Source organism: Eulemur rufifrons, chromosome 7, assembly GCF_041146395.1.
Source record: "Eulemur rufifrons isolate Redbay chromosome 7, OSU_ERuf_1, whole genome shotgun sequence".
Classification (NCBI taxonomy): domain Eukaryota; kingdom Metazoa; phylum Chordata; class Mammalia; order Primates; family Lemuridae; genus Eulemur; species Eulemur rufifrons.
The window spans coordinates 67,081,734-67,108,155 of record NC_090989.1 but is presented as its reverse complement, the minus strand read 5'-3'; the positions used below and the strand labels follow the sequence as shown (position 1 = coordinate 67,108,155).

At 44.2% G+C, this 26,422-nt stretch overlaps 1 protein-coding gene across 3 annotated transcripts in view; it reads left to right on the top strand.

Annotated features, from left to right (window-relative positions):
- Nucleotides 1-1,738: 1,738 nt before the first annotated feature.
- HEG1 (heart development protein with EGF like domains 1) overlaps nt 1,739-26,422 on the top strand; it is a 52,702-nt gene continuing 28,018 nt past the window's right edge. The window contains exons 1-11 of one of the 3 annotated variants that reach the window (XM_069475139.1): nt 1,739-1,978; nt 3,692-3,991; nt 9,424-9,744; nt 9,920-10,255; nt 13,475-13,735; nt 14,460-15,812; nt 18,007-18,123; nt 18,749-18,868; nt 22,221-22,324; nt 24,983-25,041; nt 25,292-25,452. In XM_069475139.1, the coding sequence (XP_069331240.1) occupies nt 1,795-1,978; nt 3,692-3,991; nt 9,424-9,744; nt 9,920-10,255; nt 13,475-13,735; nt 14,460-15,812; nt 18,007-18,123; nt 18,749-18,868; nt 22,221-22,324; nt 24,983-25,041; nt 25,292-25,452 (3,316 nt within the window). In that variant the 5' untranslated portion in view covers nt 1,739-1,794. Of the gene's footprint in view, nt 1,979-3,691; nt 3,992-9,423; nt 9,745-9,919; nt 10,256-13,474; nt 13,736-14,459; nt 15,813-18,006; nt 18,124-18,748; nt 18,869-22,220; nt 22,325-24,982; nt 25,042-25,291; nt 25,453-26,422 lie in introns of those variants that run through there. The other 2 variants (XM_069475140.1, XM_069475141.1) reach the window with 2 other exon arrangements.

Here is a 26,422-nt window from a genome sequence, read left to right as displayed (position 1 = left end):
GTCTGTAGAATGCTGTTTGGATTTCGGTGTTATCTTTCAGGGCCCAGCGCCCCAGCAGGGGCCCAGCTTTGGCTTCCAGCCTGTGGCCAGGCTGTGTCGCACTTCTCCAGAGTAACAGGGCAGCTTTCCTGGGTTGGATTTGGGGCGTCCCACCCACCTGCTCTAACTCTGAACCTCCTGCCTTGACAAATAACGTTATAGATGATTTCCTAAGCGTCCAGTTTTACCCCAACTTTAATTTCATCCTCAGAATGTTTTTAACTAATACCCTCTTTGCCATCATCTTGGATGTTATGGAAGTAAATTATCATTTAAATATATTTTCTGACTAATATAAACACAGTCCTATTTATAAACTTCAAGTAACAGTCCATACTGAAGAACAGCATTTCCTCAGCACCCCTCAACTGGAAATAACACTCCTCTCCTACATTTAATCTGCCCAGCTGAGCACAGCTTAGAGGGAGGGGCTTGGGTTTGGAGCAGACTGCTTGGGGGAGTACTGGCCCTCCTGCTTTTTGACCTTGTGACTTGGGCAAGGTACATGACCTCCCCCCACCTTCCATGCCTCCTTTGCTTCCTACTTAAAATGGGAAGAATAGAGCACCTAGCTCCAATTTTGTGCATGGATTAAATGAATAAACGTCAGGTGCTCACCTCAGTGTTTGACACATACACATACACACATACATGTTTGCCATTATTATTCTTTTTAAGATTGTTATTGTTTTTAGAGATGGGGTCTTGCTATCTTGCCTAGGCTGATCTTCAACTCCTGGGCTCATGTGCTCCTCCCACCTTAGTGTTCTGAGTAGCTGGGACTACGGGCATGTGCCACCATACACAGCTTGCTATTATTGGTATTAATTTTTTTCACAAAATAAGATCATTAAATCTAAACTCTATTTTGAAGCCTGCTGTTTTAATTCAATAATATCTGTAGAATAGCTTTATTTTATGACATCATTTTAATGATCACATAGAGTCCTTTCATATGGATACTATATACTGTAACTGATTTAATTGATACCCTGCTGTAGGATTTTTAAGTTTGTTCATCCTTCCTTCCTTCTGCTATTGTTAAACAATGCTGTAATGAACATCTATGCAGCTCAATCTTTGTCCACATTCTTGAATATTTCCTTCAGATAAATTCAAAGAAGATGAAATTACTGCCTCAAACCTATTTATATTAGAAAAGTTTTAGTAACATTGCCAAATCCTTCACATTTTAGCCTAATTGAGCATGCTCCACCTCCTGCCTGTAAGAGCAGGTGTCAGGATTAGGGGCTGCCAGCTTTTACTTTCCTACTTCCACAGAAGGCACAGTTCACAACCTTGGCACGTATGAGGTGCCCCCTGCCCTCTGCTCACACCTGACCTTCCTCCTCCACGCCCCTCTCTGAGCCTGCCCAGGTGCCAGAGTTTCACATGCTCCTCTTGAGCTCTATGTTGATCTCTTTCTATTTATTTTCATCATTTATTCCACACACTATAAAATTTAATCCTAGATTGTGTTGTCACTTCATAATTTCTTCAATTGGATTGTAGGAATAATTAATGTAGAGGAAAAAGAAAGATGAAATTATTTTACTTGAATCCACTCTCTACTGATGTATCTCATGGTGTCTTTTCTGAAGGCTTACTTTTCTTTTTTCCATGATGCATGTTCTTCTTATTTCAGCCAGTATAAGAAACCACTGGCCAGAAAGTAACACTGAACCCCACAGAGAAAACATCACCTTCTACCAGGATCAAAAGGACTCTTCAACAGTGGCCTCCAAAGAGGGTGTGATGGTTCAGACCTCTAGAAAGAACCATGCTTCTTCAGATGCCCCAGAACACCTCACTCTACGAACTGAAACAGCAGATGCTGGAGGAAGAAATGACTCTTCAAGTAGAATAAACTTCACCATTTCACCTGTTGGGCACTTGCCTGGGATGGCAACAGCCCTGACTTCGCAGAGCAACACCTTAGGTGAGTTTGTGCTGGTGACACTCATTTCATTCAAGTATGTTCAGTCCTGGAAAACAAAATTTCTGCCATTCCTCCTCCCCCCAACTCCAAGTCATTGTGTCCGTCCAGGCGTCCTGGGCGGGGTGGGGTCAGAGCTGTGACTTAGGCCCCATCTGTGGCATGCTTATAAGTACAGCCCAGATGAGAGTGCAGGTTTGCTGAGCAGCCTGGCCGACCCTGCAGCATCTATGATCCGTGGCCAGTCGGAATCCAAACCTCCCCCTCCCCCAGGGATCCTGCCACAGGCTGCCATCTCAGAGGCACCAGGTCTGGTGGGATGCATCGCTGGGAAAGAAACCAGGCTTGGGGTTTCTTTGTGTTGATGTGGCTCAAATGGTTGTTCTTGCTCTGGTCTGCACAGCTTGGTGGTTTGCTATTTTTAACAAAGAATTTCAAGAAGGGACTGGGGCTTGATGGGTAAGATTTGATTGAGGAAGAGAAGACAAAGAAAACTAGCACTGATTAGATACCTACTACATACTCCCAAGTCTGGCCTCTCAATCCTTACGCAAGCCCACGAAGTCCATGTTATCCTCATTTTTGAAATTTGGAAGCAGAAGCTCAGAGAAGTTAATTAACCCAACGTGTGTAGGTCAAACAGTTAACAGGTTTCATGGCTGGGATTAGAGTCTACACCTGTGTATCTGAGCGAGGTGGCAGAGGCAGCTGAGGATTGGAATGCCTGGACAATGTGAGTGAAGGTACAAAGGAGAGAAAGACAAGTATGGCCTCTGTGGGTGGCAAGGCCAGCAGCCTCCCTTGGGGACGGCACAAGTTGCCCACAGAGGAGAGGAGGAGGGGGTGGGACAGTTGTGTGGATGGGGTTAGGGACAGTCATGGAGGACTTTGGAAACCAGGCATTTTAGATCTAGTGTGGTGGGAAGAGTCACTGAAGGTTTTGAACAAGGGAGTGACAGGACTAACATGAATTTGAGGAGGATCTTCCTGGCAGGCAGGTACAAGATGTCTGTATGGCGTGGGAGGATGGAGGGACCTGGGAGTCAGGGGACCACCCAGGCAGACACAGAAATCCAGACACCAGGTGCTGAGGTATAGCCTGGCAGCCACAGGGTGGAGAGGAAGGGACTGGTAATGAGACTTCACAAAGGAAAATGGACAGGATGTGGTGATGGCCTGAGAGTAGAGGATGAAGTGGTCAAAGATGACTCCATAGTTTCATGTCCTAGTCATGGGAGGTCTGGTTGGGGGACTCAATTCTGTAAAGGATACATATGAAAGTATTTTGTATTGCATTCATGAATGACGGCTACAGAGCTCTACACGTGCTGTTGCCTGGTTTTATTGGTCATCCAGATGTTGGGAATTTTTTGTTGAATTCAGATAAATTCTGGGACCAACTTTGTGGGACATGAGTGATGGATCACGATGATCAGACACTGATCTCTGGTTCTATGTTGTCTGATGCTTAGCGCCAATGTGCCCCTTTCCTGTTAATTTTACCGCAAAATGCGAAGTCTTTATGAGATCTGAACAGTCTTTGTCTTGGTTTGTGGTCCCTCTTTCAGGTGTTCATTTTTCATAGAATGACTTACTGCTCCTAATTTCTTCTTATGTCTATATATTTTATAGAAGTCAAAGTTGAGCCCACTAAAAGCACATTAAGACATTTTGAGGTCTGCTGGTAGAATTTTAATTGTTGCTGTCTGCTTTCAGCCTCACAAAGGCTTCACCTGCTGGCCAGTAGCTCAGGGTTCGAAGGAAGAACTGCCCCTTTTCAAACGAAGAGTGGACCATCCCAGGGCTCACTGGAGGTGGGGACAGGGCTCTCAGAAGAAGTCACTGTGCACACCCAAGTGGCTACCACTTCAGTTTTGAGCCAGTCCCCTCCTCCTGCCTTAGAGACCAGAGAACCAACCACCCTCTCCAGGAAGAGAAATTCCTTGGGACCAGATCTCTCCTTGCTGCATTTCTCCAGGACCCCAGCTTCCTCTCCTCCCTTGGACCACTCCTCATGTGAGTACTCCTGTCCCCAGCTTACCACCTCACAGTCATTCACAATGGACATAGATGGATGTGTATAGCCAGCTAGTTACCTGCTGGTAATAGAGAATAAAGGGAAAAGACATTAAGCAAAAGTGTCATTCCTCTAAAGCCAAGCATTTGGGGTAGAAGTACATGCAACCTATACAGTTTATCTCAGTATTGAAGTTCATGTTTAAAATATGGTTTTTTAACGATATAAGGAGAAAAATAGTAGTTGGTCTGTGGCGGCTCTAGGCCTTTCTGTTCACCACTCCCTGCTCCCCTCTCTCCCGCCCCCATACACACACGCAACAAAGACTAAGTGTTACTGGTGTATATTCTTACATAAGAGGCCACACGCTGGGGTACATGAAATGGTGAGCATTGTACCATTTGATTAGGAGTTAGATTTTTATGTCTTCATTATTGCAAAAATGTTTCCTTCAATGGCGAATAAAACATGGGTATAAATTTTTCCAGGCGTCATTTTGAGAAAAAAAAAAAAAAAAAGACGTACACAATGCAGGAGTTTGCAAGGCATGATGTTAGGAAGTGCAGGTGGAGTGCTGTCCTCTGTCTGCCATTCCAATTCCTGTGCATCAGTTAAGTCTCAGCTCAAGTATTCCACTTCCATGAGCCTTTCTTCAACTCTCTGGTCCTCTGTGCTATACACCTTGTCGTCCAGGTCATCTAATGACTCTGCCCAGACAGATTGTAATCTTCTTTAGGACACAGGCTGTGTCTGTTACTTCTCTTAGGTTCCTCACCACCCCAGGACAAGGTGCAGCAGATAAGAAACGGGGATTAACATGTGTCCAAACAGGGCACATCCTGCCCTGGGCCAAAGAGAATGTTGGAAACTCTGCCAATCTTTCCTCTTCTCTGAGGTTTCATTCAGAGTCTGTGTGTGCTGCTTGTGTTTTCTTCCTCATGCCATAGGGAGCAGTGCAGAGAAGGTTGGAAATATTCTTGAGAAAGAGAGGTTAGGTTGCTTCACAAATTGTCATTTCAAAATTTTTTTAGGTCAGAGCTTTTTAGAAGTACTTTGTAAGACTCAGAGTTTGGGTTTATGTCATCAAAGCAAAACGAACCCAAAGGTCCTTTCTGGAATGTCTATTTAAAGCAGCCAATTCCTCTTCCATATACTCTGTATACAGTTTCCTGCTGACTACATATGGATATAATCTATGATTTATGTTTTTAGAAGATTGCTTTTTAAGATTATTCATAAACATTGGTTGGATTGGATAAAAGCTGTGATCCTTTCCTGCTCCAAAGTTTTGTGGTTCAGTGATTTATAACCAACTTTACTAAAGAGTGGAAATGAAGCATTTTCTAGGAAGCTACACTTTAATTCTGGTTAGGGTCATTTAATATTTATAATTTAAATTCAACATACTACTGTGGTGGTAAATTTGAAAATCATCCTGTGTTTCTAATTTTATTGGACTTGACTCTGTATTCACCTATATTCAACACTAAAAAAAAAAATTGTCCCTCAAACTCTTTGAGCATTTGTCCTTTTAGGACCTTATACTTTTACTTGTTGGAGAGTTCCACCATATCTTTCCTATTCCTTGCGTCTTTTACAGAGCATTTCTCTTCCTTTTTAGCAAATGGGGTGTTCTGTTCTAGGTAGAGTCCTGCCACCCTCTCAGATACTGCAGAGGGCTCTGAGTGCTGTTAAAGGGGGTTATCGCCAGGCAGCCAAGGACATCTGAATCCAGCCTCCAACCTCCCCTCCTCCCCATGGAGATGCAGAGAATACGTGCACAAGGACCTGAAGCCACATGGGAAACAAAGTTGTGCTTTATTTTTAAAGCTACACTAGCACCTGCTACCATCCCTCTCTACTGCATGATACAGGAGCTCTGGCACTCTGGCAGGAGCCAGCAGGACCCGCCAGAGGCAGACCCGGACTCCACCTAGCCTGCCCGGCCAGCTCTGAAAAAACAGGAGTGAAGAGAGAGTACAGTGGGGGCTTGTGCCTTTTGGCACTTGGCTCTGCCATCCACTGGTAAAGTGACCCAGTGAAAAGCCTGGCACTTAGACCCGTCAGATTGGTGATGCTTCTCACCGGTGAACACGAGGATGACAGCTAGGAGGCTGGCACAGGGAGGAGGCGGCTCCTTATTTGAAACATGAAAGGATTTGACCAGTTGCTCTGAAATACCCTTCCTAGTTTCAGCGTCTGTTACTCCACACACATCCAGCCTTTGGGTTCTGTACCCCCTTCCACTCCTCACTCCACTACCCAGAAATGCGCCTGCATCACAACTGTACAACCTCTTCTGAGGCTGGGATGGTCAGGAGTTACCTGCTTCCAAAAACACATTGTACACCTTACAGCATTAAAGCAGATATAGGCCCAGGCAACAAAATAAGATTCTAACAAAAAGAGATCAGAAACCATTTGAAATGATTTTCCTTGCTGCTTTACATCTTCCCATATTTTCTATAATGACCATGTATGATTTGGTAACTGGAGGAAACAGTAAAGCAACAAACGGGGAAAAGCTCTCTTTTAAAGGTGGAAAGAGATATGTGTATGTTGAATTGTGTGAGAGTGGCTACAATTGAGCACTAAATTTAGCGCTGAGCTTCCTGGAAACCAGGGCACAAAGGGAAACCGGGTGTGGCAGACGATTGTTGGCAGATAAGGCAAGCACACAATTCATCCATAGGCGTAAGTGTTGTGGGGCAGTAAATTCTAAGAGCGCTATTTATATAAGAAATGTTGAGGATCATAATGGAAAACGCCTTCAGTTGCTGCTTTGTGGAAATTATGCTAATGTTCTTTCAAAGGTGATAGTTCATATAGATTCTCAATAGGAGCTGAGGGTATAATAATGGATCTCAACTTATAAAAGTATTTCTGTGGGCAGCTAAGCTAATGTGGTCCAGGGAAATGGCTCTGTGGTGATTTCACTTTGTAAAGGGAGAGAGCATAAATAACTCAGAAGGTTGGAGATTTAGCATATCTTTCTCAAATATCAGCTGCTTCAGCTGTACTTTTGGCAAGTTCTGGATAGCAGTCAAGTCTGGACATTCTGACGCATGCCTTGGCTTCCAGTATTTTGTGCTGTGACTGGAGAGTGGCCTGTGCACTTTCTCCAGATGAGTAGGCATTCTCCCCACCTCCCGTTATAAAGAATGGGGACTTGGCGTGTTTCTGTTCCCAGCTGGATGGTCCCTCCATTTTTGAATGGCTCCTTCAGGAGTACAGATGAGCAAGGAAGGGCATGCTGACTTTTTGGTTAGAAACATGGTACATTTCCCCTTAGATTTAGTTAGCAGGTGCTCATTGAGTAATATAAGTGGTGATTGTAGATTAGTTTGACCAAACATTTCCTCTACTTCCAAGTCTACAGAAGTATTCACACACATTTCATAGCTTTACCATGAGGATTAAATGAGATTCATATTTAAAGTACTTAGCACAATGCCTGGTCAGTAAATGGTAGCTTTTTATAATGATGATAATGATGAGATGAGATGATGGCATGAAGAAGTAGCGTTCTACAGAGCTCTCAGATTTGGGGAAAAACAGAGCCATTTTCCTGTCATGACTTTCAGCATTTGTGACTTTCAGGGTTGTATTTCTGTGGCCATTTTTGCTAAAACCACCACAGGTGGACAGGCCTGGGTAATCCAGGCTGACCCCAATATAATCATCATTGTGTTTTGATGGGTACATTGAATGGATGAAATAATGCAGTTTACTGAGAATAAAGTTGTTTTGAAAGAACATGCAGTGATCTGATGATTGTAATTTTGTGGATATAGATGATAACTCTCATGAAGTTAGGCCTGAGAAGCTAAGTGGTTGAGTGAGGATTTGGGGCATATCTGTTATGCTTTCCCTTTTTTAAATACTAATGTGTTTTTTGTTTGTTTGTTTTGTTTTTGTTTTTAAGTAAGGGTGAGTTTGGGTGGTCTGGGATCCTATTTTTGTATCCACAGGTTTTTCTATTCTTTTGTTTCTGTGAATTGTCTGCATCTTCATTTTGTCTTCACTGAGGTCCAGTGACCAGAGCTTCAGGCTATGTTTTAGGTATAGCTGGTTCTATGGTTTTGCACAAGAGTAAGAGGAAACTTTTGTTTCCTGTGCGCTCTCTCTATTTAAAATTTATTTGTGCTTTTGGTAATGATTGCTTATAAGACTGATCTTCAAGGAACTGTTTATAATGACAACCTCCTTTTTCCATTTTCTGGGTCATAATTAATAGCTCAAAGGCTTTTACTATATAGGTGTAGAGTACTTTTTATTATTTTTAGCTTAAAAAGAAAAAAAAACTCTCTTTTTTGCCTTTGGTCTTACCCACTATGTTTCTTTCTACTCAGCAAGCTTTCCTGCAGTTCATTCCTGTTTGGAATGAAGATTTTAATATACCCCTCTGGAGGTCAGTTCTCAGGTTTCGCTTTGGAAAGTTTTTGCAGAAGGGAGCCATCAGCGAGCCACCCATGCTTATGCAGAGCAGACTATGCATTTTGACCAATGGTGTATAATTCACTTCTTGAGGTTCTTGACAATTACCCAATGGCTGCCATCCATTGCTTAGAAAAATTGTTCCTGGAGTGCTTCATCTCCTGGGGCCCCACTGGAGCATGTAGATTTCAAAGCTACTCTCTAAAGCTTAATGAGACTAACTACAGTAATGAAGCCTGTTTGTTTTTGGATGGGATTAAATCAAATTCATGGGGTAATCATGAATGTTTCCTGCTAGTTTAGAAGTTCTGTTACTTAATAAATGCAGTTTGATGAATAGTCTTTCAAAACATAAAGTCTATGGTGGCCATAAGGTGAGGAGTAATAAGGAGCCTTTGATGGTGACAAGGCTGGGGATTATTGTTCTAGGCCATTAGTGTCCCAACCATATTCTGTAAAACCCCAGGCCTCCTCAGTGGTGACCTGGGGCCTGGGCATCCTGCAGTAACCCCATTTTTATTCATTTTATGTATAGGATTTTAATCTATAATAGCATTTGAACAAAAGGGTTGCATTGCTAAACCAAAACAAAACAATGACAAAAACCTGGTCACTATGACCTGTCCTGTTTAATCTATAATGTAGAATTCAGAAGAAGTTCTCATCTTCCTCTATAAAAACCAAGGCAAATAAGTATTTGCATTGCTTTCTCCTATTTTCCTTTTAGTTGAACATAAGCTTTTCATTGTGCCTGGTGAGGACCTCACTGCTTCTCCACTTAGCTCTATGCCAATTAGAGCTAGTGAGGAGAGAGTGAGAGTATGTCTTGGTTGCTCATGTATGTTTAAACACACGCAGATGTTTGCATCTATGTTAGGTCTGCAGTATTTAGATTTAGCCACCAAAATGTAGTAGACATCATTTGTATCTATCTGCATTCCTGATTTTCTCAAACTCCTGAGTAGTTTTGAAGCATTATCTTCTTCTGTTGTAGCTTCTGGAAGTATGGAGGAGCTTAACAACTCCACCGGTCTCCAGAGCCTCTCGGTCAGTCAGACAAAGAGTACGCACATTGCCACCACATTCACTGATGGTGTCCCGAGGACGCTCCGGTCTTTAACTCTCAGTCTGGGGCCTACAAATGAGACAGAGAGCTTCCCTGAGGAGTCTAAGACAGCCACGACTTCAGCCTCAGTCCACTCTTCACTCTCTTCAGTGGAATCGAGAAGGAATTCAAGTGCTGACGAATCCATTGAGCCATCCCCAGTAAATGAACTTGGACTTAGATCTTTACATTGGCAAAATGATTCCCCAAGTAAGTAGTCCATCTTTACTTGATCTGTTAGGGACATATGTAAATAGTTGAATTTTCTTAGGGGAATCTCTTCAAGACCATTTGTAATCTCCAAAGAAGAGCATGCTCTTTGATGACACCAGCTCCTTGGTGTCATATCCACGTAACAGCATTTTTTTCCTGTGATACCTTACAGCCTTCAGAGGACATCACCTTGCCAGCAGCTCTGAGGCGGAAAATGGAAGTTCTGTGTCACAGACTGAGTCCATGTCCAGGTCAGTCCCATCCACCAGAAGTGGAGAGAGCACTGCACGCTGGTTCCTGACCAACAGTAAGACATTTGCAGATGCCACGGGAAGCTCTGCCTCATATCCCGAAGTGGTGAACACTTCAGTTTTGAACCAGGTCTCGGACTCTGCTCCACAGTCCAGAGGAAGTAACACGGTGTTGAGTGATAGCAATTACTCAGAGTCCTTGTCCACATCTTCCTCCGAAAGCCTGGATTCTTCAGCACCACGTGGAGAACGTTCGAGTGAGTTTTCATTTCACAGAAGTGTACCACACAGAGGGGGGAGGGACTTGAGATACTTATGCCCTCTGAGGCACATTAAGACCAGGCATTGATGAAATAACTCCCCAGGCCCCTCTAGTTTCATTATCCCCAAGCCATTCTTCTCACTGGTTGATACAGATATTCCTGTATATCCCCAATTTTTTCTGGTACCTCTCTGAGAAACTGTTGCTGCCGCCTCCTCCTCCCACACAGCTCAGGGACTTCTCTGGCCCTGCAGCCCAACCCACGGCCCCATACTGGCCTCAATCACAGAGCTTCTAGAAGGTGAAAATGACTGGGCATTCATCAAAAGAAATTCTCCCTTTCTTTTAGCAGCATTATCAAGATATAATTCACTTTCTATAGAATGTGCACATTTAAAATGTAAATTCTGTGGTTTTTAGTATATTCACAAGTTGTGCAACCGTCACTACTATCTAATTCGAGAACATTTTCATTACCCCAAAAAGAAACCGCATACTCATCATCAGTCACTTCCCATTCTGCCCTCCTCCCAGCCCCTGGCAACCTGTAATTTACTTTCTGTTTCTGTGGATTTGCCCATTCTAGACATTTCCTATAAATGAAATTATACAATATGTGATCTTTTGTGTTTTTCCTTTAGCATCATGTTTTCCAAGTTCATCTATGTTGTAGCATGTATCACTACTTCATTCCTTTTTATTGGCTGAATAATATTCCTTGGTGTGGGTATACATTTTGTTTATCCTTTCATCCATTGATGGATGTTTGCGTAGTTCCCACCTTTTGGCTATTATGAATAATGCAGCTGTGAACATTCAGGACATACGTTTTCAGTTCTCTTGGAATTTTCAGATTATAGGGTGGTTCTATTTTTAACCTTTTAAGGACCTGCCAAACTGCTTTCCAAAGTGGCTGCACCATTTTATATTCCAGTCAGCAACATACACGTGTTCCAATGTCTCCACATCTTTACCAACACTTGTACTTGTCCATCTTTTTTGATTATAGCCATTCTAGTGCATGTGAAGGGTATCTCATTCTGGTTTTGACTTGCATTTCCCAGCTGACTAACAATGCTGAGCAGCTTTTTCATGTGCTTATTGGCCATTTGTATATCTTCTTTGAATATGTCTATTCAAATCTTTTGCCTATTTTAAAATTGGGTTGTCTTTTTGTTATTGAGCTGTAAGAATCCTTTGTATATTCTAAATCCTAGTCCTTTATCAGATGTATAATTTGCAGGCAGTTCCGTGGGTTGTCTTTTCACTTCTTGATGGTATCATTTGTAGCACAAAAGTTTTTAATTTTGATGAAGTCCAATTTATCAATTTGAGAAAAATTTTTTTTGATGTTCCGTTTTAATAATGCTGTTGGATAATTTTTAAAAACAATTCTCAGCAGGCTTATCAATGTAAAGTGTATTCTGACTAAAGCAAAAATGCAGTAACTTATCATTTAAGCTTTTAATAGGTTTAAATTCTTACCTCTCCACCACTAATAATAGCAGCTCCATTTCCCCCATATGAGAATCCTATTTGATGAGGAAGATTAGCACATTATTACTACCCACGTGATGTACAAAAGCATATGCTTATCATGAGAGAATACCACACATACAGGTAAAGGATATTTATACTCTTTTGTGTCTGTGCCTGGAAAACACATTATCTATCTCCTAAACAAAAGGAATCATTTTCCACCCTCCCCACAGCGGGGCTCAGGATTTTTACCTTCTCAAACCAGGATCTTAGGTTCAGTAGCCTTTCCCTTTCACATCTATCTCCTCAGTACCCTTCCTCTCTGCAGTTAATGCTCAGTCAGTTCCTGTGGAAAATGGGATTTCATTGTGATTAGCTCTCCGAGTGCAATTATAAAGAGGTGGGTAAGGAGTAGCCTCATTCCTGAAGCCATCTCACTGTGGATCAGCACAAAGCTTTATCTCGTTTCCTTGGAACCACCCAAAGCTGACTGATTGGGCAATCCAGCCTTTCTGAGCTCTCAGTCTGTTCTTTTTTGTGTGTTCAGATTCAGCCCCTCTGCTTCAGGTTGTGACTCTCCACTTTGTTAAGCCTGTAACCCTGCTGTGGCTGTTTGCCTAAATTTTGTTGAACAGAGCGTTTAAGATCTCCCCATCCAAGGTTTTTGTCTTTTTGCCTAGAGAAATCGTGCCTAGGTACACCTGCTCCCGAGCCTCTCCTGGTGGGCTCTCCGTAGGTCTCTCGAGCTCTGCAGCCTGGCTCCCTCTGGTTCCTGGGTTTTCCAGTGCTGCTTGAGGTCACTGTGTGTCCTGTCCCCACGCTCATTCCCGTCTCTCCGTTAATTGGAACCCATCCTGAAATGAATTTACCCAACACTCACGTTTACATCTGTTTTCCATCAAAATGTGCCCATGGGGTATCAAGGGCTAGTCTGGGCCGGGAATGGGAGTAAGAACCAGGAAAAGAGTCTCTTTCCTCATATAGCCAGATTATGAAGTATTTAGGCCAAGAAGAATGGGACCTCATTTTTGTCACTTCTGAAAAGAAGGGTGTATTTGATAATCTAATCTAACAATCTAAGATACTTCTAAGATTCTTTAGATTTATAGCATAAAATATGTACCCAAAAAAGGGGGAAAAGGATATTTATTCACGTGTCACCTTCCCTGTTCCATCCCCGTCAATAAAATAAAACAAATGCATTTAAAAAGATAAAAGAAAATAAAAAACAAGCCCATCTTTCACCTCTGACCACATGCGAGTTTCTCAGCCTATGTCCTGAGGCTCCATAGAATGAGGAGCGTTCATGGATCTCTGGCCCCACCAGGAGGTAGGGCCTTCCAGGGAGGTCGTGTTCCCGCACTGGGCCCTGTGCAAACTTCTAAAGCCCCAAAAGGGTCGTCAGTCTTTTGCCCACCGTTGGCCTCCCCCGCCACCACTGCCAATTTCCCTGACAGAAACTCTGTTTCTTCATGTATATCACCGAGCAGAAATCCAGTATGGATCCTGTTCTCTGAAGCGATAAGCCTTCCCATAAATCCAGTTGCCCCAACAGATGTGCTGATAGGCAGTGCCTGCTGAGGTTGCAGTCAGTGCTCCTGCGACAGCAACTCACATCAGACAAAGGGCGGGAGGCGCAGGGAAGCGCCAGGCCCCACAGCCCGGGCGGTGAGGCTCAGTGTGGTGCTGCCACTCCACCTCAGCATTTATCACTCACTATCCCCTCCTCTTGTAGCCAGGGAAGACAGCCGCGATGATGACAACATGGAGGACGGGACGGCCGGGGCTCCCCCTCGCAGCGCGTACACCTCGGCTACTCTGGCTGGAGTCGCGGAGCGCACGCTGCGGTCTCTCTCCGCCACCAACGCCAGCACCCGCGCCACTTCGCCGGAGGTGGGGAGCTCTGCCGGAGCGGACAGCGCCACTCCGCGCCTGAACGCGACCGATGGCGCGGGCCTGGTCTCACAGTCGCTGGCCGCCTCGCGCGCCCTCGGAGGTGGTGTGTCTTCCGCAGAGCCCCTTAACGCGTCCCTTCAGCTCATCTGTCCATTTACTCAAAGTGCTAGGATGATTAACTTGGTGATCCACCCACAAAGTATCTTACAAACTCTTTATGAAGAGAACTTTCTAGGCTCTCCCACCTCAGGAAGGCAAACACCCCTCTCCAACATCCCCCTCCCCCAACATTCACCCCCAACACTCACCTAAGGCATTTGGGACGCTGTCTGCTGGGAGGCTGAAAATAAAGGGGACCAGCCACTTTGTGGCTAAGGCCAATCTCCTGGGAAAGAAATATCTCATTATACAGAATGGAAAGTTAGGAGGGTTTTCCTTTTTCCATTTAGGCATAACAGTTATTTTATTGGGGGTCTTAAGAGCTTCTCAGATACCAATTTGTTTTTACCAAAAAAGGCATGTGGCAGGAATTTGGAGCTATTCTCTATTTTTAGGCCTGTGGTCCCCACTTCTCTTTTATTACCATTTCCTCTGAGAAGCTGCTGCTGCTTCTCACGGGAGGTCAGTCGGCCAAGAGCAGACACTGACCACTCGTTTGGCCACACCATCTCTATTCGGAGCACTCGCCATTGTAAACCACCTCTCCAAAGAAAGGTTCACCCACTTCAGTCTGTGGATAGGACATTGAAAGTCTGTTTTATACTGTGTGTTTCAGAGATTTCTTGTTTGTTTACTTGACCTAACTTTGGCTTTTTCCTTTGTAGTCACTGGAATTAGCTACGATCAAGTGAGCAGCACCGATACTGAACAAAGGACTTCCAGCGACCACACAGACCACACTTACATTTCATCTACTTTCACCAAAGGAGAACGGACATTACTATCCATTACAGATAACAGTTCATCCTCGGACATCAGGGAGAGCTCGACCTCTTATGTAAAGTCCTCAAACTCTTCACATTCAGACTATTCTTCCTCTTCTCATGCTCAGACTGAAAGAAGTAACATCTCATCCTATGATGGGGGATATGCTCAGCCTTCCACTGAGTCTCTGGTTGTGCATACATCCAACCTTCCGTCCTACACATCCACCATTAATATGCCAAACACTTCGGTTGTTCTAGACACTGATGCTTCATCTGTTGGTGACTCTTCTTCTTCTTCAGGGTCTCCTTTGCCTCTGCCCTCAGTGTCACAATCCCACCAGTTGTTCTCATCAGCCTTACCATCAACCAGGGCCTCTGTGTACCTGCTAAAGTCTACCTCTGATGCATCTCCACCTTTGTCTTCCTCACCCTCACCTTTACCAACATCCTTGGCAGTGTCTACCCCTGCCCCACTTTCTGTCTCACAAACAACCTTACCACATTCGTCGTCTTCCCTGGTCCTGCCTAGGGCAAGGGGGACTCCTGTGACTTCAGTTCAGATGTCGACAGTGGCAGCATCTGCGGCAACATTCCACAGTAGTCAAACAGCAGGCACTAAGAACCAGAGCACCTCACACCAAGAGAAAACTGTTACAGAGTCAAAGTCACTGAGCTTGGTGTCTCTGACCACAGAGCCCATCAAAGCCGTAACAGTGAGCTCTCCTTCGGAGGTCCCTTTACCTCCAGCCTTAACAGAGTCCTCCACAGAGCAAACCCTTCCAGCCACGAGCACCAGCTTAGCCCCAGTGTCTCCAGCTTTGACAACCACCTCTCTTGAGATCTCTCAACCTCCCATGACCACTCCCGGCACCCCATCAAGCACAGCATCTCTGATCACTGGCCCTGCAGCTGTGCAGACTACGGCTGGAGGGCAGTTCTTGCCGACCTATCCTGAAATCCTAGTGCCACAAATCTCCACAGACAGTGCTGTCAGCACAAAGATGAACCAAGTGCACGTAGACGCTACCACTGGATCGATCCCTCCGACTGGTGTACTCACGTCAGCAAAAGAACTGACCACAAGGCTTGGCGTTATAGAAGAGCACAGCCCAACTTCACATTTCCTCAGAACGTCTCCTTCTCCCCAAACCACAGATGTTTCCACAGCTGAAGTGTTGACTCCTAAATCTGCCACCTTTGCTGTTCAGAGCAGCACCTGGTCCCCCACAGCATTGTCATCTTCAGCCTCAGGTAAAACACAGTGTCACAAGCACACGTTGAGTGCTGGGTCTCGCCCAGGATGAGAACTGCATGGGGCCCAGGGTTCCTGTGAGTGCAAATGGCTAGTACTTGAAAGAGTGTGTTTTGTGACCTAAAATGCTTCCTGTTGAAACACTTAAAGCGTATAAGAAGGTCATGGTGGACCTAATTTTCTCACCCCTAGTTACATAATTCTAACTGAAGAAAGAGGAGAGGATGCTTTGGCCGTGTGTGATGTTGGTTCATAGTGCAAGGGTAGCTTTTAATGCCCTGGAGTTGCAAGAGCTTTCCAAGCAGGCCTGTAACCCCTCTGAGGCCAGAGCAGTGATGCGGATGGGAGGGTGGGGGTGGTGAAGTAAGGAAGCTGTAGGCGGCCTGTCTGAGACAGGGACCGATTTGGGTGCCTGCTCCCGGATCAGAGCCCAGAGCCCCTGAGTCAGTCAGCTGGCACTGCAGTCACCAGGGCCTTCTTGGCGTCAGAAGGCTTCTCCAGATCCAGGGAAGCCCAAGCTCCTTGTCTCCCAGAGAGCATGGTGCTAGTTGGTAAATGGGGGCGGGGGACATGTAAATAGAAAGACGATGAGCTCACTTTTCCTCAGTGTCTGGGTGACTGGGGCACCTTCACATTGCACTGAGGGGGGCCGGTTATCTTTATAGCCATGTTGAAGTTGCTGGTGCAAGGAAATAAAGCCATCAAATTATCCTTTGTCATTTAAGGAATGGCAGAAGGAAGTAGGATGGTGTATCTCTTGACGTCTTGTTCAAATTGCACTTTGGCTTGTCCAGACCCAGGAAAGCAAAACTGCTGTTAGAGAAGGGCTGACACGGAAGCTGGCATCTTAAGGAAGAAGGAAAGAAGAAAGGTGCTCTGTAGTGGCTGGAGCAGGGAGCTCAGGGAGCGACATGGTTCCCACTAGTCAGCCTCAGTCACCCTGGGCTCTACCACCCACTGCCAGCCCCACAGTGCCCCCTTTGTGCCGCTGATCTGAGCACCTCTGGGAAGTGAAAGGTGGACCCTCTTCAGGGAAGCTTGGGGGCCTTGCTTCAAGGCTCACAGCCTTCATCTTCACAGGCCAAGTATGTTCCAATACTATATGGAACGGAATTCACAAGTCTCCCTTAAAGCCAGTGGTAGCCATTCCAGTGATAACTATAGCGAGTATTAGGAGCAGATCCACCTACTGTTAATGTATTTTTGTGCCAGGGTTCATGGGTACAGCGTTTGTTATTTAGGTGCTGTGCTTGTATAGGTGATTTTAGGTAATATTTAAAGTAGCGGTGAAGAATAAGAACACCACCTTTAGGTTTAGCTCATTTGTTTTCAGAGTTTATTTTTTTGGAGTGAGGACTCTTGACTTCCACCTTCTTTTTCTCATGCTACCATTGATTTACTCCTTGCAGACAATGCAGTTATGTTGTAGCTTTCAGCTTTTCTAAGTATGTGTCAGAAACCTTTATGAAGCAATTATTACATAACTGGAGTGTGAAGCTGCCACTTACACGGAGCACTACAGAGTTGTGGTCTCTGCTCTTGGGAGCTGGGAGTCCAAGATGACATTGAAGTGTGTTTGTCATGAGGGCCTAGATGAATTCAGGTAGGGCCCATTTTTGTATTACATAAAAAGAGGGCATTGTAGTTCTCAACTCTGATCATTTTCTAAATGATGGACAATATGTGGAGGCCCAGTTAAATTTGGAGATTCTTGGATAAAGGATGCAATGATTTTGACAAAGAAGTCCAAGAGGGAAGACAAAATGTGCGTGTGCGTGCACACACACAGAGTAAACCTTGCAGCAGGAAGGGTCAGTTGATCAGAGATCCTTTTCCCCCTTAAGGTGTGCTTTAAATTCAAATAGATTTTTCTAAATATCACAAAGGCAGTGTAATCGGCAATCCTGAACTGAGCGACCTGTAAGCAGCACTTGATTTGAGTCAGTTCTTGCCTTGAGGGACGCGGTTGTCTGCCACTTACATATGGACACAAAGTGGTACCTGTGCCCAGTCCCACTGCACTCATCTTCTGCACCTCTCAGGAACCCCTTCTGTTTTAGTAGTGTGGCCTTTCAGGGCAAGTTAACAGAAATAAGCAAGCATCACATATTAGCTGGGGGAATTAAATATTTGCCTAGAGCTGCCTTTACACTCCTATGTGGTTAACTGCTTCTTTCCTGGAATGTGTTTTAGTCAGCACCTGTGCCACGAACCCCTGTCTTCATGACGGCAAATGCATCGTGGACCCTACCAGTCATGGCTACCGATGTGTGTGCTCACCTTCCTGGCAAGGGGATGACTGCAGTGTGGGTAAGAGAAACAGTCACGTCCTGTGGTCTACACATTGGGTTATCCAATAAACTCCTTTTGCCTCCATAATGTAGAAGAATAAGATTTTTTCGTTAATTTCCTGCGTCCTTGAGAATTAGCATGCATTTGTGTTGTCTGCAGGATGGCGCCAGGTACTGCTGTGTGGCACTCACAAACTTCCTGATCTGGTTCCATTCCTCGGGCTCCTTATACATTCCTGCCACACTGGACCGCCTACAGCTCCCTAAAGACCCCTACATTTCCTACCCCTGGCCTTTAATGTGCGAGTGCCTCAGCCTAGAATCCCCCACACACCAAGTCTGTTTATTAAAGTTCTCCCAGTCATAGTCTAGATGTTATCTTAAACAGTACTTAATTCTCCCCTTCATCAAAATCTGCTATTTTCTCTTCACATCCAAATCCTGCCTTGTATTTATAGTTAAGTGTTTATATAGCTGCCTTTACCCTCAGTAGGTGGTCAGCCCCTTGAGGACAGGTGGTCTTCTGCTCATCCTTGAGGCTCCAGTTCACCTAGTGCCATTTGCCCCTTAGTAAGTACTTACTGTACTGGATTATGGTTTTCTGCCTGCTGCAGATTCAGTGTGGTCTTGCTTTCTCTCTGCAGACGTGAATGAATGCCTCTCGAACCCCTGCCCGCCCCTGGCCATGTGCAACAATACTCAGGGATCCTTTATCTGCAAATGCCCAGTTGGGTACCAGTTGGAAAAAGGAATATGCAATTTGGGTAAGAGAGTTAGTCTATTTGGAATTTATCTGGATCACAATATATTTTACAAAGTAACATTTACTGTTTTTCTCCCTACTCAAAATCAATATGTGTTCAAGGTATAAACTTAAGGAATATAGAAGGAAGTGGAAGACATTGCCTATTATTCTAATATTCAGAGATACAGCACCTTACTTTACAATTTTTTGATGTGCACTATATTTTTACGTAGTTGAAATCATATGATATTCGTAGAAACTTTATATCTTAAACATTTTCCTACGTTATTAAAAATATTATCCAAACATTTTAATGACTGTGTAATATGCCATCATTTGTGCATAACATTATTTGTCTAACCATTCCACCCTGCAGTTAGAAAACAAATATATCAAAAGGATATTCTGACTACATAGTAAAGAAAAACAGTTCAGGGGGAGAAAAGAAAGAACAAACTCCTGATTGTCCTACCACATCCACACATTCTTTTAATTTTTGAAAATGATCTTCATGTTCTTGTCCACAGGCAGATAATTTTGACAAAGCTGCTGTCATAATTATTCCACACAATTTGTCATATTTTGTTCCCTAATTTGACAGATTCATAAAGCTGGTTGATTTTTAAATATAATCTCCATTTTACAGGTTAAAAAGCAAACTAACGAACGAAATGAAAACCAAGGCCCTGACAAGGTGCTAAGTGGCCAAGCTTATGCAATTGGTTGATGAGGGGCCTGGTATCCAACCCACAGCTCTCCCTGCTCCACAATAATGTGTTAATCATAAGAGCTTTCCTGTGTGCAGGGTATGACCCTGGTTAGAACGCCAAGTTTAGTACCTACCTTGTTGAAGAAATTAAAACTGAAAAATACAGAGTTTCTAAGCTGGATAAGGAAACTGGCAAGTGAAATGACTTACCTTTGAATGGTCTTAAACTGCTCATTGCCATACTTAATACCCAAAAAGTGTTCAGTAAATATTTTTGAGAGAGCAATTATCTATGTCTTTTGAAAGTGCTATTTACCTGTAGACTGAAGGGACTTTTTAAGAAGGTTGGTACCCTCCTAAAATAATGGTAGAATTTTGAAAACTGTTTAAAATGCAAGGATCAAGTCAAAACATTATTTTAAAAAGAAGAATCTAGAAATGTAGACACCAGTCAAAATCAAGAATTCCTCTTATTCTAATAATATATTTGCATTGGGTTAACTTACTCCATTTAGCCACACTCTATCAGAAATAAGCCAGGAGTTTTCAGATTAAGAAAGAGAAGATGGAAATGATTCTGTTTTGAAGCATTGTGGAGAGTACATTTGCCCAGGACTCCAGGGACTTGCTTCCAGCTCCAGGGCCACCACCACAGCACACGACTTCTGAGCCTCAGTTTCCTCAGCTGTAAAATCCAATTACCAGCTGCTCTGTTTCCCACTCAGGGATATTGTGAAGATCAAATAAAGTAGTGTATTTGAGCAAGCTCTGAAAGTGGTAAAGAACTGTCCAGATGGTAGATATCATTTAACATTAATCTTCAGGCTTTTGGGCCAGAATTAAAAGCAATGAAAGCAATAAACTACTCTGAATGCAAAGTAGTAATTATGGGTCTTCCTCCCCTCCCCCCAAAAAAATCATTTAGATAGCATAGGGAAATCAATAGGTAAAATTGAAGTTAAAATTTGACTTAAAGCCAAATGATGGAACTGCAGGCATGAAGGTGTGTCTTCAAAAATACCCTGCCTGGAGAGAATGCAGGGTTTGGGAGGAGACTGACGTATCTTCATATTCATGCTGAAAGCAGAGGCCACATTTGCTGACCTGATTCAGAACCAATCTGTGCACCTGACATTTACAATGTGTGTTTCTATGCAGAGAGTCTGGGTGTAAACCTAGACACGTGAGATGTGAAAATGAAGTAGGACGACTGTTTTGGAAGCCTGTGTGCGGAGTGTCCTACAGGTAGCAGGGATCAGGAGGAGAGCAGTTCTATCGTTAACAATCATCGTTCCCTTTTCAAGTCATTTAGCTTCATTGTTCATAAACATCAGAGGAACATGCAAATTAGAGCATGCTGAAATGCTTTCATTTGGCCAAGAATGTTTTCAAAGAACTCCCTGCTGCTCAGAAAGAGTCCTAAGCAGCTGGCTTCACTGAACTGTAGAACAAGCAAAAAGATGTTAAATAAGGATTAAGGGCTTTAGACAGTAAGTATAAGATGTTAAATGTTTTCCCTGGCTCATTTGCGGGCCTTTTTCTTAATTCAGCATGCAAGCTTTCCGTGAAAGAGCAGCTTCATGGACTTCTGTGTGTTGAGTTGGGTTTTTTTTTTTTTTTTTTTTTTTTTCTGTCCAGAGGGAAAGATAAGAATTCAATATAAGGGAAGATAAGAGCAGATATAAAGCATGCTGCACTAATTTTTGGTTGCCTTTGCATTGTAGGTCCCATTCCCCTCGGGCCCAATGAGCACAAATTGGTGTTAACTAGGATTTTATTTTATGAGTGAAATGGGCTTTGCCAGTGGGGCTGCTTTCTTTCATTTCTGAACCTAACAGCGTCTTGAATATGGGTTGTTTTCATTACACGGCTTGTAATCGTGGAGTCTGGCAGCCCCGAGAGTAGAGGCCCACGACAAATGTTTGGAACCTTTCTCTGCAGCCCCCTGGTAGTCCTTAGAATATCAGGCATCTTGGGGCACAGACAGTATAGAGCCAGAAAGAACTGTGAAGACAGACACATGTGAGCCTGAATGCTAAGTTTGGCCCTTGAGAGCCTGGGTGTTCTTTCTTAGGAAGCAGACAACCTCTGGGAGCCTCTTTTATCGGTGAATTAGGACATTTACACTGAGCAAGAGGAATGGGGTTTGGATGGGGATGGCTCTAGGAAACCAAGGCACCCCCCCAAATTGAGGGTATAACTCAGTTAAAGACCTCGGAAAGCAAGAGCTTTCCTCTGTCTGAAGCCTTATGAGGCCTGGTGAGCATTTTTAGTGCCTGGCACTACACCTCCCTCCCCTGCTCCTAGGATTATATTGTTTAGACCAGCTTTCTTTGTCCTTTGTCACAGCTTTGCTGGGCACTCCAGAGATGTCAAGAAGGCTCTTTCTCTCAGCAGCTCTTGTGCCTACACAGAAGACTCTGGGAGTCTCTCCCCCAAAGGTCTGCTCAGTCTAAGCTTTCGGCTCAGCCCGGTAGATGATCACTTTGCTAGAGAGGAACCTACAAGAGGGAAAGACGGACTCCTTCCTCAAGGAGAAGGACATGCACAGAGATTGTCCTGTGAGGGGGAGTAAAGCTGGATACTCCAGAGATTTGCAAACACACAGCCTTGCATAGTTTCATCTGTTGTGTGGTCTAACGGGCTACATTTTCATTTTCAGTTAGAACCTTCGTGACAGAGTTTAAATTAAAGAGAGCTTTTCTTAATACTACCGTGGAAAAACATTCAGATCTACATGAAGTTGAAAATGAAATCACCAAAACGGTAGGTTTCCTGAAAGGCATCTTCATGCTAGTCCTTTGTTTTCTAGAACAGATTTCATCCCAAGTTGGGGACAGCCTAGGGGTCAGCTGTATCTCCTGGACTCTTCACTTCTATTATGTTTGGAAGGGAAACTTCACAGTAAAATAAAAAGCCTTTCGGAAATAGAAGAGAGGTATTGAGAACTAGTCGTGCCCAGTAGAATTGTTTCTTCAAATGTGTCCTCAGGTGCAGTCTTTATCTGTGTCTTGGTGTTTCTTTTCCATGTGCAAACTCGTAGTCACAGACACATAGATGACATGCACCAATAAGAGCTGTCGGTGAAGAGGAAGGACCCGGAAAATCCTTCTGCCCTGTCTGCTGTCGACACTGTGACTCCCTCCCTCTGTTTCAGAGCTTGGGGAGAATGATACTCTTTTCCTCAAGGGAATGTCAAAGGTGTAGCAGTTAATCCTGATTATCTAGGGCTTCAGAATCCACTGCACAGTTTATCGAGGGGCCTTTGATTCTGCTTCTTCCCTCTTTACCTGCTTTTTATCAGAAAAATAAAAAACAAAAAAGAAAAATGGAGAGGAAGACAGAAGAGATGAAAATGGAAGCTCAGATAATAAATTTTGCTTCTCGACTGCTACCTAAGTCAGAGATTTGGTGTTCAGAAAATTGAAATTTGCCATTAAAATATGTTTTAGAGACTAATTGATTTCTGATTTCAATTTTACTTGTTCTTTATGGGTAAGAGTTAGTATATTATGCAAGAATTATACATTTCTATAGGACTATGGATATCATTTGTGTAAAATACAGATTCCAATTCTATTTTTGTATCTACTGAGCATCCACCCTGTGATGGGAGCTATGCCGAATGGCGCATCCCGTAGGAGGTATTGCCAACACCTGTGCACATAGAAAACTGGGTGGCTCTGGAAGTTAGTGGCACTGCCTGAGTTCACACTGAGCAGGTGCGAAGTTGGAGAACAGCTCGTTAGACCACCCTCGCTACTGACACTAATTGCAAGTTCGGGGATCCCCAAGACCACACTCAGTTTCAATAAGGCACTAGAAGGAGTCTCAGAAGGTATGGAAAGCTGTTACACTTATGGCTACGGTTTATTACAGTAAAAGTCTGCAGGTTAAAATCAGCCAAGGAAAGAGGTGCACGGGGCAGAGTCCAGGAGGGCTCCAAATGCAGAGCTTCCAGTTGTCCTCTCCCCATGGAGTCACGGACAGTGTTAACTCCTCTCGGCCACAGTGTGTGACCATATGTTGCCAACCATGGAAGCTCACCTGAGCCTTGGCATCTAGAGCCTTTACTGGGGCTCTGTCATGTAGACAAGGTTGACTGCCCGTATGGCTGACCTGTCTCTATCCCCTCTAGAGGTTGAACTGATAGTACGTTACCGAAGGCCCCCACCACAAATCACATCATTTTTATTAGGCAGGACATTCCAGGGGCTTAGAGATTACCTCTCAGGAGCCAAGAGCAAAGGCCCAACCTCTCTTTGGGCAAGGTTAAATTATCTATTACCCAGCAGGGTTATGTCTACTAATCCCTACACCTTGTCACCCCACCACAGCTGCCTCTTGGTCATGTGGTAGGTAGATATTTCCTTCTCAGGTAGTAGTACAGAGGTGCAGTCCTTCACATTGCACAGTGCTTAGTGACTTATCTGACTTGTTATTTTGGGCCCAGTATCAACATGTAATTTATTGGTAATGTGATGCACCTGCCCCCAAGAAATAGGGAAGATTTAAACAGTGACTGGGGAAGCCACTCTAATGGTCTTTCCCAAGATGTTACTCTTTTTACCAATACCTGGAAAAACAAGTTCACAATAAAACAACAATAATAAATCCTTGCTATTAGACTATAAAAAAATTCCATACAAAGCCAAAAAGGGTTTAATGATGTCTCGTGTTCATCTCCATCTTCTGGAGAGTGAGATGTCTCTGAGACGCAGGCTTTGGAGACAGAGGGGCCTGCATTGAAGAAGGTATTGAGACCCTCTGCTGCATAAGAGAAGCCTCAAGCCCCCACTATGGAGGGGAGCAAGGAGGCAGGCAGGATGCGTTATGATGTAGAGGGCTTTTCTGCATTCTCTGAGGGCCCAAGGTGAATGCAGGGAGAGTAGCTTTAAATTTGCCCTCAGCAAAAGGGCTCTTGACTATGTAATATGATTTTCCACAGAGAGGCTTTTTGAAGAAGACCTGTCTTTGAGTTAGGTCAACTCATGGAAGATTGCGAGGGTTCTATGTAGGGCCTATTAAACCTGGGGCAGCTGAAAGGAACTGAGCCTTTTCAACGAAGCTTGTTCGCTATGCAAAGTCCAAATAAACAGTTGCCTCTGAGTTTTTTGAAACCCTGGGCCTTAGAAGAGATCTGCTCCTTTGAAGATGTTTTGCATCCAAGGGTGCTGTTCTGAACATCATTTCCTGCTAAGATTTTCCCCACTGATTTACTCTCTGCCTCTTTCCCTTTGTACTCATGGAACAACAGAAAGGCATTTAAGAGAACAAAAAAAAGGACACCACTTCTGTGTAAAGCGCTTGCTGATAACCTGATGGCTGCAAAATGCCTGTTTTATCCTGAAAATAGGAAATTGGTTCTAGGTCCAAGGCTTTTGTCTAACTCACAATTAACGGCAGACTTGTTCTTCCTTTCAGTTAAATGTGTGTTTTTCCACGTTACCTGGTTACATCCGATCCACAGTTCATGCTTCTAGGTAAGTAACAGAATTACATTAGTTTGTGAGCCAGTGTATGGAAAGGGGCGGCTATTCTAACATGGGTGATAGTAAACAAAACTAGGCCCTGTTTTGACCAAGCCACTGGATGACCCAGGGCCAAGGTCACTGGACCTTCTTGCTCTCTCATCCCCTCACTGGAGAATGGCAATGACACTCATTTTCTAAAAGCCCTGGGACCCACATGTCATTTTAGGACCATCAAACAACCCATGTACTTTGCCTGTAGGGAGTCCAACGTGGTGGTGGTCTCACTGCAAACAACCTTTTCCATGGCCTCCAATGTGACACTGTTTGACCTGGCTGATGGGATACAGAAGTGTGTCAACTCCTGCAGGTCCTCCGCTGAGGTCTGCCAGTTCTTGGGATCTCAGAGACGGATCTTCAGAGGTAAGAGGCCCTCTGGGAGGACCCTTGCCCGTGCAATTAGGCACAGACCTAGGCATCCAGCGCCTTGGGCCCAGGAAAGCTCATCACAGAGCCTACCTTTGAAGCGGGTGTTAAGCAGAAGGCCTTCATGTGTATGCCCCTTTGGGCATGTGTGTGAGTGCACACACAGAGTCCTGTGCACACACAGCCCTGAAGCCCCTGGTCCTCAGCATGTGGCTCCTTCTATTTCTTCTATCCAGTGTTGGTGTGGGAGGAAGAGGGATATGGGAGCCGATGTAACAAAGCAGAAATTCCTCTTCTTTCCCTTGAGAAGTTCCTGCTCTCTTTGGGAAGAGAGAAACACACACACAGAATGTACATACTTGTCAATAACCCCAAAACCTTTATCATGATGTACTACTGAGTAAGAAAGCATGTGTAGTATTCCACACACTACAGTCTTTTTAGTTTGTTTGTTTGTAAATTACAAATACACAGAAACAGAACTACAAGAAGATAGACCAGAATGCTCCTAGTGGTTAGTGATGATTTTCCTTTTCTTGTTCTTGCTTTGTCTGTTTTGCCAAAGCTTCCACAGCGCATCTAGCATGAGGCAAATGAAGGAGGATTAGAGGCAAGTTCAGAAGGCAGATTCGGGTCTTGGAGGGGAAGTTGCACCTCTGGGATTGGAAGACTGTGCTGGAATCTGAAGTGCTTCCTTGCAAAGGGAGCTTGTCCCAGCTGCTGCATCATAAGTGATCAAAGTTAGCTCATTTTACTACACAACTCAGGCTGGCAAAGGTTGTAGGATCTGGTCAGAACCTCCCCATCTGGCATCCAGATGCTGGCTAAGTTGAAGGCATCGGGTTCTGGCGCTCTGTCTGCGGTAGATCTACGACATTGCCAGTGGGTCGGGGTTTTGGAAGTGCTGGTCTAGAGAGCTTTCTCGAGTGGGCATGTGTTGCAGAGCTTGGGAGCTGGGTAGTTATCC